The following is an 11742-nucleotide window of genomic DNA, read 5'->3' as shown; positions in this document are numbered from 1 at the left end:
ACATTCTCCTTTCCCTTCCTCCCCCCACAACAAACACTCTGTGAGGTCAGTGGGGCTGAGAGACTTCAGAGAAGTGTGACTAGCCCAAGGTCACCCAGCAGCTGCATGTGGAGGAGCGGAGACACGAACCTGGTTCCCCAGATTACAAGTCCACCGCTCTTAACCACTACACCACACTGGCGGACAAAAGTATACGACAGTTAGAATTTCAGTACAGAACCACCTGAATAAGCAACACACACAATGATTTACGACCCATTGAGAAAACTATTGTTTATTTAGAAAAAAAGGTTACACTGGTAGAATTTCAGATAAAAAAATTGTTTTACTTTTCTTAGAAATGTCATTGTGAAACTTTTTTTTTTTTTGACTAAAGTCCAGCGATACAAAGCTCCTGTAGCTGTAATATGAAAACCTAATTTTTAAATTTCTGTTTGGAATGAAGTATTTCCCAATTTCTAGAAACATTATGACAAACATATAAGGTGTAGCAAGGAACAATAAGTGAGGGGTTTTTTTTTAACTGGTGAAATGCTGTGCACATAATATACAAATAATTCTTAAGCACCGCACAAAAACAATGCTCCCACTTGGTTCTAGTTATTGATATTAGAAACAATAAATAAAAACTGGATTTTAAATGAGGTAAATTCCAAAGGTTCAACAACTGTTTATTTGTTGGGTTTTCAAACACAGCAAATGTTTCAATTCCATCTGAAAAGGATTACTGAAATCAGGCAGTATTTGGGTAACCTAATGTGAAACTCTGTACACGTATAAACCTCATTTGCACGATGGCAACAATTTGCAGCACATTGTGCTAAAATATGGAACATGTAACACTTTCAGCCAGGTACTGAAAATAAATGTTTAAGAAGCTAACCAACAAAAATACAGTAATGTACAACTCAACAATCAAATCTTCAGCAATGGGAGGGAAATAAAGCAGAGAACTGAATAATTTAAGGAGATGCAGATGGGTCCTCTTCATTCACAATCTTCTGTGCAATCCATATTCCGGAAAATACATATATGGTCACACCTCAGTATCTTCTCATTTCAAGCTTGCCTAAAATAGAGAGAGCATCAGGACAATTAAATCTATTTCATAAAGGATCAGGAGCTGAAACTAACAGAACTAAAATTGCAAACAAGCAGAATGGCCTGAAGTTGCTCTCACTAAGATAAACAAAGCGCATGAAAAAGATGCCCAGTTGTTACAGTGGCATCCAGCCCAAGATGGATTAGCATGACTCATGACATGATCCTATACTTCCCATAGATGAACAGGAGAGAATTCTTACTAAGCCTTCTTTGAAGAGATGCAATGCTGCACAAAACTAAGCACCACGAGTCCCAGTGTGCAGTTACAGCCCTAGTATCAGCCCAAGAGCAAAAGTAGAAAGAGGAGTCTGTGGTAACTGAGGGGGGAAGTACTTGATACAAACAGAATCTAATTTAATATGAGAGCAACGCCATCCGTAACAAAAACTTTTTATATAGTAAGAGTGCAACTTTTATGCTAGAAGTGAAACGTGACAAGTGGTAAGATTGCCAGTGCCCTCCTGAATTCCTAAATTAGATAGATGGGTTAAGAATAAAACAAGTGAGATAGCTCCCTTCACCTCGTAAATGCCCAAAGCAACCATTGTATTGACACTTACATGGCAGCAACACTGACAGCTGAAGAAGCATGTTAAAACTTGACATCTGAACATGTTGACTTCTAATCAGAACTGGTCAAACTTTTGCCATTATTATTTCAAGTATTAGCATACATAATTCTATATTTTGATTGAAATGCAAATTCATGATATATAGTCATCTCAACATTTATCAGTGTCTCAATGACATTTCTTTAAGTCCTATCCCCATAAATACGCATGTGGCAATACAGGGTCATCCCATCTATGGGGTATTGTTGTTTAGTCGTGTCCGACTCTTTGTGACCCCATGGACCATAGCACGCCAGGCACTCCTGTCTTGCACTGCCTCCCGCAGCTTGGTCAAATTCATGTTCGTAGCTTCGAGAACACTGTCCAACCATCTCGTCCTCTGTCGTCCCCTTCTCCTAGTGCCCTCAATCTTTCCCAACATCAGGGTCTTTTCCAGGGAGTCTTCTCTTCTCATGAGGTGGCCAAAGTATTGGAGCCTCAGCTTCACGATCTGTCCTTCCAGTGAGTACTCAGGGCTGATTTCCTTCAGAATGGATAGGTTTGATCTTCTTGCAGTCCATGGGACTCCTCCAGCACCATAATTCAAAAGCATCAATTCTTCGGCGATCAGCCTTCTTTATGGTCCAGCTCTCACTTCCATACATCACTACTGGGAAAACCATAGCTTTAACTATACGGACCTTTGTAGGCAAGGTGATGTCTCTGCTTTTTAAGATGCTGTCTACGTTTGTCATTGCTTTTCTCCCAATCTATGGGGTAAGGTGAGACAATAACCTCAGGCAGCAAGATCCACAGGGGCAGCAGTTCTCTGCTGATGCTGCAGCCAGAGTGCAGCTACAGCTGTGGAGTGCTCCTGGAGACCAGATCTGTTGCCTCCTCAGCATCCACTTGGCAAATAGGAGGCATTGCTGGTTTCCTCCCACCCCTAGGGAGGAAGTGGTGGGGGCTGCCCTCGGGGTTCACCTGTCCAGCATGTTTCATAGCAGGCCCCTTTCTTCCAAACAACAGCCTTTGATTCACGCTTCAACCATCAGATAAGGTTGCTTTGATCCCCCTCCCCTGTTCCATGATGTAAATCTTTACTCCTTGCTTATTCCTGATGCAGATCTTCACTCCCCCATTGTTCCCTGGTGGGGGTGGGGTACCATTTTGTGGTTCGCCTCAGGTGCCAAAATGTATTGGGCTCGCCCTGCCACAGTATGGTCATTCCTATTGAAGGGATGACAGGTTAACTTGGCTACCTTAGTTGAATTTTTCTATTAACTGAGCAACTTGAGGTTCTTTTTGGAAAAAAAAGACTTATGTTAATGAACCTAAAGCTAGAGTGACAAAACTTCAGTCTGCACAGCAGTTTTTGATGGTACAGAAAGCTTTCATTTAAAACAGGAGTGACAGGAAGAATCCATGGGTTCCTTTATTATTTTAGTCTTGACAGTTGAATAATAAAGGAGTTCTAGAAAAGCTCAGAAGCTAGAACAAATTAGCTGATGAAGCTCTATGGATCAACCTCTGAGACTACTAAGCTATAAGCAGTCAGGAATTTCATGCAGGTGGGTAAGCAAGCTGGAAGAGGAGCCGATTGCTCCATCCCTCCTCTGCCAGTCCACCTTATTTTTGTGCTAGCTGCAGAGAAAGTAAAGTCTCTTCCTCTACAAGAAGCCCAGAAATGTAGAAGACTGTCAAAGGAGGGAACAGATCACTCTGTACCTCTTCCATCAATCCACTTGGCAAGGCAGACTCTTTCCCATCTCCAGTGAAGAGAGAAGATGAAGAAGTTATTCTCACCTTGGTCAGAACATTGTTCATTATCTGTGTTTGTCAGAAGACTTGTGAGTAAATCAAAAGATTAAGGGAAATTTGGTTGTTTTAAATTTTTAGAAAACCAACATACACCAAGACTATTGACACAGTGAAAGGATATTGTTTCTTTTCTTCTTTTCCTCCAGTACTGTCCCGTTTCTCTTTTTTCTCTGTTTTCTCCTTATCATGTCTGGACTCCTACACAAAACAAGTTTAAAACAAGGAGAAATAATAACTTATACATACACATTTGATTCTTCTTTCATAGGAGTGGGAAAGGCCAGGATAATGAAAGGAAAAAAAGAGCAAGGTATTTACTCTTCCTAAACAAAATTCCTGTTTGTTGTATTCTACTGCATACATTAAAATGAAAGCTTGCATTCACACATACAAACACTCATTAAAAAGCTACTAATCTCAACTGTATGTTCAATCCAATTATTATGAAGGACAAGCTTCACATGCTACCTAAAATCCACTGAACAAGACAATGATTTTGCTATTTTAAAAAACGAGGGGGAAGAGTCTGACTTACCTTTTTGCTACCAGAGCTTTTCTCCATCTTTTCAACTTTTATTGAGTCTCCTTTCTCTTTGCCTGAAGATTTTGATTTGGTTTTGTCCTTTTCCTTCTCATTGGAGTGAGGAGAATCAGAGGGACTTTCACTCTTACTATGTTTGGAAGAACCAGCTGGAAAGACAAAAGCTACATAAACCAGCTGGAAAGACAAAAGCTACATAAATAGAGCCACTCATAGCACTACCTAGGCATTATCAAAAAGAAAAAAGAAAAAGCAGGAGAGAACGTACTTGTTCCATTTTCCTCTTTGCGACGTTTGGTTGAATCCTGAGGCACTTCCCGATCACTATTTGAATGATCCTAGTCAGATACACAACATTAATAAATTTAACACACATAGATCTCCAAAACAATAGTTTAAATATTATGCTTAAAGAGAGCTGATTTGTTAAAAGCTGCTTCTTCCTTTGAAGTGCCTCCTTGCACCACAAATTGTAGTAATTTGCTCCCTGTTTTGTCTTAGTGAAACCAAGAAGCAGTCATTAAAAACTTGGCAGAAACCTGTCGTCGTATTTTAAGAACCACAGTTTAAAATTGTTATGTATAAGTCACAAACCCTTTTTCGATCTTTCCTTTCCTTTTCCTCTTTCTTCTCTCTCTCTCTGGATCTTTCCCTTGACTTGTCCAAATCTTTCTTGTCCACCTCTCTCTCTTTACTCTTGGACAGTGTTGGAGTTGAGTGGTTAATGTAGTGCTGTTAAATTAAGGCAACATTACCAAGAATTAAAGCTCATCTCTCAAGATAGTGCACTAAAATAATTCTCTTTTGCAGAAATCCAGAAATATTATTTATTTTTCATCTCTGGCAGTCTCTCTGCTTTTCCTTATGTACCAATCTGAAAAATTCCTTGGATATCTCGAATTCAAAGTAAAGCTGGAAAAAAACATTTTTACAATTTTATTTTTTTTACTCAGCATTGTAACTTACTACATACTGGAATCCTGAAATTTCAGTAACGGAAAGACAACAGACAAAAGTGGTGTTCAAGCATGCTTGCATTGTAGAACTCCAAACTTAATTGTGAATCCAGTCTATTTAAATAATGAGAAACATTAATGATGTAGACTACACTTGCTTCCTAAAAGATTTGTTATCAAGCTCATATCTAAAAGGTATATAAAATTGTATGCTACCGTTTGCCTTTATTGTCGGTGATTATATGAAATAACTAAGCTTCAGTGGCAAGAAATGGTGCATGAATATAATTTTTCATTCAAGTTCAGGGGTGGGTTAGCACAGAACTCATAAAATTACTTACAATAATATTGCATAGTGGCTAGTTCCCTAATTTAAAAATAACTGCACAAAGTACTTAGTAGAAAAATAGACCAAGCCTTGTTCCAAACTAGGTACGATGTTGAAGTTCTGTAGCTAGGATACATCAATTTTTTCAAAAATAAAATAAAAGCAGCCACACAACGGGGGCAGGTCAATCTGATCACATATTTAAATATGATCAGTTTTTCTCTGTTTAAACTGACTGGCTGGCATTTTCCCAGTTTATATTCCCTACATACCTATATGGTTTTTTCCCCTGCAGGGCAAATAGCTTCAGGTAATGAGGGAATTTAAGTCATAAAAAATACATGGAGAGTTATCAGATTTTCCATACCTGGCACCAGTCTCTCTCTCTCTCTCTCTCTCTCTCTCTCTCACACACACACACACACACACACACACATACACACACACTTACTTCATGGCTGCTTTTAAACAAAAAAATTGTTTGATTTTGTTCAAGGATCTTCCATATCCACCTAGTTTAGTCTTCACATTCTGCATTTTCCCAACTTTTGGGTTTTTCTTGAAATAGCATTCCCCAAGGGAGCCATTCAAGAACAGAAATCTTTACCTGGGCCCACTATTTCTAACCATATGCAATTATTCCCCAGGAGAGCCTATTATTTCTGGCTTTTCTGAAGTACAAAAAAATCCCCAAATAAAAGATACTGGGGGCAAAGGGTTGCAAGTTTAATCTTGGATATATCCATAAGCAGATCAGTAAGTCTCCTCCCTCACCTGTCAAAGCAACTTTGCCCCTTCCTAATGAAACCATAAACCTTGCATGCATTATCATCTCATACTGACTGCCACACCTAAATCTGTGTACTCCCCATTCTTTCAAGAACCTAAGAGCAGCCCTGCTAGATCAGGTTGATGTTTCCTGGTTTTCCTAGAGGCCAGTCAGATGCTGCTCAGAAACCTGCAACCAGGACCAAGAGCAACAGACCTTTGCTATTGTTCCCCAGCAACTGGTATTAATTAATACAGCTATCCCCCAAGAACCTGTCTAATGCCTTTTTAAAGCCAGCAGCCATCACATCCTGCAGCAGGAAACTCCATAAACTCTTAACATGTTTCTGAAGTGTTGTGTCCTATTACTGTTGGGTGATGGGAAGAGGGAATGGCTTACTGGATGGAATATTTAGATTAAGAGGGAAGGTACAAAGTGGGAGGGAGGTCCAAATGAAATTTGTCTGTTAAAAACCAGTTAATGGGACTATCAGGAGGAGATGGAATTGCTGGGTTCAGCACTTACTAGCCATTCAGATTTACAGCTTCTAGGTGCTTCTGGGTCAGACAAATCTACCTGCATTCTTAATTTTTTAGGTTAGAGCACTGGCCAGGTCTGCTTTTCACCCAACCCCAAAGCAATCCTAGCTTTCTGATTCAGGAGATTGAAGACAACACAGAAGTTTCAGCTTGTGCACATAGATGGAACTGCCACTTGCACAAAGAGTAAATGCTGAGTTGCTTTAGAGGTAGTTATTTTTCCAACTAAAACCCAGTGAAAAATAGAATTAAAACAAAACCATTTCATTCAGCATAGCTGGCAGTTGAAGAAGAGCATAGGGGGAAAATGAATGTAACTGCAGCAATTTGGGACAGAAATGCTAACTGCTGCTTTCCTAGCAAGCAAAAAACTTCAGAAAAATATGGCACAAATATATTATAAAAGCTTAAGTGCAATCAAGGGGGATTTAATGAACTGATAGGAGGGAATAACCGCATCCAAATTGCTGAACCATTTCAAAGGTGCATGCGGTCTGCAACTCTTTTCACATAGCAGCTAGCCAGAAATATCTAGAAAGCACCTTGGTAAAAGACAAGCCCCCCCCCCCCGGTTGCTCATATGCCACAGTGATATCAAAAAATTTTTGCCTTCAGGGAATACTTTCAATATTGATCAGACTATTGAAGAATGTCTACTAGAGAATAGTTGTAGAGGATTTTAGCACATGTTCTAGGAGGACTGACCATGTGGGGGCCTGATGCCCTGCTTTAACTGAAAGTGTGACCTTGAACTAAACAATATGGAAGAAGCCCCAACAAGCTTTGTAGGGCTTCCTAGAATACAGTCCGAAAACCAGTGGGAATATTGCACTAAAGCAGCCCAGCATGTTGCGATAGCCAGGTTTGCACAATTTATACACGGCGTGCAAAGCATCTTGCGGTGCTAACACAGGCAGGATTTACACAGATATTCAAAAATGCTATAAAAAAACTCCTATATATCTATATATCCGGTGCTATTTTTTCCTTTAAAAAATGTTTAGAGGTACTCTCATTTTCCTACTCATATTGAAATACTGCCCCTCTATGAGGCCAAACTTCACAAAATGTTTAGGGGTATGTGTACCCCTGCATGCCCACAGAAAAAAGCACTGGCTATATCTAGAGCACAAATCCCCAAACTAAGGCCCAGGGCAGGCATCCCCAAACTGCGGCCCTCCAGATGTTTTGGCCTACAACTCCCATGATCCTTAGCTAACAGGACCAGTGGTCAGGGAAGATGGGAATTGTAGTCCAAAACATCTGGAGGGCCGAAGTTTGGGGATGCCTGGCCCAGGGGCCGGATGCAGCCCAATCGCCTTCTAAATCCGGCCCGCAGATGGTCTGGGAATCAGCATGTTTTTACATGAGTAGAATGTGTCCTTTTATTTAAAATGCATCTCTGGGTTATTTGTGGGGCATAGGAATTTGTTCATATATTTTTTCCAAGATATAGTCTGGCCCCCACAAGGTCTGAGGGACAGTGGACCGGCCTCCTGCTGAAAAAGTTTGCTGACCCCTGATATAGAGAAAGAAAAAGAGAGAGATCAATCCCAATGCAATTAACCATTGACTTTGGATCGCAGCGCTACAGCGCCATCTGGTGTCACATTTTTATAATGTATTCCATGTTATAATTGTAAGCTGTGCAGCTGAGTCCACAGCTGAACCTGCAAAAACCATTGTTATTTATTTATTTTCTGTGAGTGATTGAAAGATTCAAACCTTTGCTGAAGAGTCCTTGAGTTCGCTGAGGTTGTCCTGTAGAAAATGAATGGAGATGACACATAAGGTCGCACAGTTCTCAGAAACTCAGGAACTTGGGGAAGCAGGGCCATACCCTTGAAACAAAAAACAGCTACTCCTTCTGGGAATAAATGAAGTATTAATACTTCTCATATGCACTTAAATAATAAGAACAACCTAGCTACAAAATAATGTGTTTGCCAATTAGTTTTTTTAAAACACCCAAACCCACATTATATCTTAATCTATTTAAAAAAAAAACTTAAAGTGCTGTATAAGTAATAGTTATGCAACTTGGTTGAGGTGGGGAGAGAAATTCTCTAACTTCCTGACTTAACATTAAACATGTGGCTAGCATTCCCCTAAATAGCTATAAATGCAGCTATTTAAATAGATGCATAGAAAACAATACTATTATAAATGAAAACTGCAATCTTTGCCACACATTTGCCCGGGACCAAGTTCCACTAATACCAATGGGACTTGCTCCCAAGCAAACACCCCAAGGATCAACACCCCAATTATCTATTATTACTCAAAAATTTAAATGAAATGGTACTACTCCATCCAGCTGCTCTACACCTCATGCCAACGTCTTAAGAGAAAGTTCTTTTAAATGTTGGCAAAATGGCAACACACCCACATAATCCATCCCAGTTTCTCTGATGACGCATCGGTAACTTACAGTTTTAAAGCTTCAACGTACTGCAAATTCAAAGATTCCATGAGCTTAGTTGGTTTAGAAATAAAATTATAAACATGGAGCAAGGAATTGCTACCCTGAGTCTTCAAGAAGGCTACAGCCATGGTTTTGTGCTGCACTCGACTGCTGGGGGTTTTCTCTTTGCTGGGTGGAAGGTTTTGGCTGCCGCATCTGGCTTAAGCGTAACGCAGAGCTCAACAGGGTGGGAACCCACTGGAATATAAAAAACCTCGCAGGAAAGGTGCAACAGAAGCTGCCTGCTCACTGAATATACACAACTACAGGAGAACTGATCACCAAGGAGACTTTAAAACGGGGCTCCTTTTCAAGGCTCCTCCTTGGAAGGCACACCGTGGTATGAAGCTCATCAAGAAGCCTGGTGAATTCAGAGGTATCGCATATCCCACAATCCTCCAGGAACTCTTCAGTGCTACAGATTCTTCAACATTAGTGCAGGAAAAATAGGCTCCTCTCTCTGCTTGCTGCAAGACACTCATTTGCTTGTAGCTACCACTGCACTCCAAAAATATATCTGACTGTTTAAAAACAGTGAGGCACTTTTTGGTTTTTTTTAAAAAAAAATCTTGACACTTCCAAATTCTATTTACAACATTTGTGCTAGGTCCTTGAAGCTTTTAATTTCTTTTTCTAATTTTTTTTATAAAAAAATATTTTTAAAAATTTTAATATGAAAAAAAGAGTCCACCAGACCAAGAAAAATAACGCATTTCGTAATGCAATATAAAACCTCCAATGGCTCCAGTTGGCACAAAACTTGAAGGAAGTCGAATACTGGCATTCCAAACACCGAGAGCCTAAAATGGGCGCTGCCTTCCTCAGGCTATACTAACCTTTACTGTTGAGGAATGTGATGGAGAAGAATGGGTATCAACTTTGCGACGTTTTTGTTCTAGGAGAGAGAGACAGAGACAGAGAGAGAGAGGAATGAACTAATTTATTAAATCATTAAAATCACCATGAGTCAGGTCATCAGTGCTTGGAAATTCGCATCAGATATTCAAGACGGATTTATTATGGAGCTTTCCCATGAAAAACAAGTAATGGCTTAATCTGTTAACTGGTATGCAGCTTCCATTAAAAAAACCAAAACCAAAACCTTCTACCCTATTATGTGTTATAGTTAAGGAAACGGAAGACCACAAGGAAGGAGGTGAGCTTACCCCTTTCAGACTCTGATGCTTCTGATCGGGGAACAGGTGACTTCAAGGACCCAGCTACTGGAGCCTTCTCTCCTCCTCCTCTAATGTTTTCCTTGGATTTCACATCCTTGGTTACTTCTCTCTCTCTGGACGGCTCCTTCTCTTTCTCCTTTTCTGCAGCTGACTTTGACTCAGCATTGGTCACAATGATCTTGGATTTTTCATCCTTTGACGACTTCTCTTCTCTCTTGTTCTTTTCCTTCTCTTTATCAGACTTAGGTGTCTTTTCCTTGCTGTCTCTTGCTTTGTCTTCTTTGTTCACCCTTTCTTCCTTTGGTTTATCTTTCCCATCCTTCCCAAGTGTTTTGGCCTCAGGAGTGGCAGCTGGAGTTTTCTCTTTTTTCTCCTTATCTTTTTCCTTCCCGCATTTCTCTTTCTCTTCTTTTTCTTTTATAACTTTGCTACATGAAATAAAAAGGAAATCAGTACTAATAGGAAATACAATTTAATTATCCTTAATTTAAAACATCTCTCCCTATAGAGTGCAGAAACCCTTTTAAGTTCAGCTTTTCCTAAACATGTTAACGAGAGTTCCTCTCACTTTTTAAATTTAAGTGGTGAGTGGAAATGAATATTTTTTTCTGGAGCAGTGGTTGCTTCTGGTAGATAAGTGGGCTACCTGGCTAATCCCAAAGTAACTGGTGGTCTTGACTGCGCCAGAGATCAGCATTGAATCCTGTTACCTCCCTATATTAGAGGCCCATAAAGTGGCCTTACCCCATCCATACATGGCCTTATGGTCATGTGCATCAATGGGAAGTCTCCATTTCATCCCAAGCAAAATGGAAACATTATTTTAACCCCAGAATTCTGGGTTTTTTGAATATATAGTCAAACCTCGGTTCCCGAATGGCTCCATTTTGGAATGTTTCGGCTCCCGAACACCAAAAACCCAGAATTAAATGCTCCGGTTTTCAAACGTTTTTCGGAACCTGAACATCCAACGCAGCTTTCTGCTTGAGTGCAGGAAGCTCTTGCAGTCAATCAGAAGCTGCGCCCCAGTTGCCGAACATTTCAGAAGCCAAACAGGCTTCCGGAACGGATTACATTTGACAACCGAGGTTTGACTGTATGGATCTTTTCCCAATGAAATTTGCATTCTAAAGAGAAAATGGTGGCAGTTACTCACCTGTTGGAAGCATTGCTCCCATTGCTCGTGGTCAGCTTTGGTGTTGCACTGGCAGCTTTATTAATCACTTTAACAGCACCCTGAGATTTCTCCTTTAATAATTTATCTGTTGAAATAAAAAAAGAAAGATACTGACAATGAATAAACCAATAGACTCACTGATGTATAAAGTCTTCAAAACAAATTATACTGTGCTTAATACCCAAGTAAATCGTATTTGTTTTACAGGGAAACATCAGTAAGTATTTGTCAGTAACGAAAAAGTTACATTGCGGATACCACTCAGATTAACCTCAGCAATTAGTATTCATACAATAGTTATATGCATAAAGAAC

At 39.9% G+C, this 11742-nt stretch overlaps 1 protein-coding gene across 3 annotated transcripts in view; it reads right to left on the bottom strand.

Moving 5' to 3' along the window:
- Window positions 1-258: 258 nt before the first annotated feature.
- Window positions 259-11742, bottom strand: part of LOC118083705 (THO complex subunit 2) — a 61525-nt gene continuing 50041 nt past the window's right edge. Inside the window, exons 30-39 of one of the 3 annotated variants that reach the window (XM_035112439.2) lie at window positions 11408-11513; window positions 10240-10679; window positions 9910-9968; window positions 8335-8370; window positions 4612-4749; window positions 4286-4355; window positions 4012-4166; window positions 3598-3674; window positions 3462-3509; window positions 259-1069 (exon numbers count right to left, since the gene is read on the bottom strand). In XM_035112439.2, the coding sequence (XP_034968330.1) occupies window positions 3482-3509; window positions 3598-3674; window positions 4012-4166; window positions 4286-4355; window positions 4612-4749; window positions 8335-8370; window positions 9910-9968; window positions 10240-10679; window positions 11408-11513 (1109 nt within the window). In that variant the 3' untranslated portion in view covers window positions 259-1069; window positions 3462-3481. Of the gene's footprint in view, window positions 1070-3461; window positions 3510-3597; window positions 3675-4011; window positions 4167-4285; window positions 4356-4611; window positions 4750-8334; window positions 8371-9040; window positions 9969-10239; window positions 10680-11407; window positions 11514-11742 lie in introns of those variants that run through there. The other 2 variants (XM_060270426.1, XR_004692422.2) reach the window with 2 other exon arrangements.

Source organism: Zootoca vivipara, chromosome Z (genome assembly GCF_963506605.1).
Source record: "Zootoca vivipara chromosome Z, rZooViv1.1, whole genome shotgun sequence".
Taxonomy (NCBI): Eukaryota; Metazoa; Chordata; class Lepidosauria; order Squamata; family Lacertidae; genus Zootoca; species Zootoca vivipara.
This window is presented reverse-complemented; position numbering and strand designations above follow the sequence as displayed.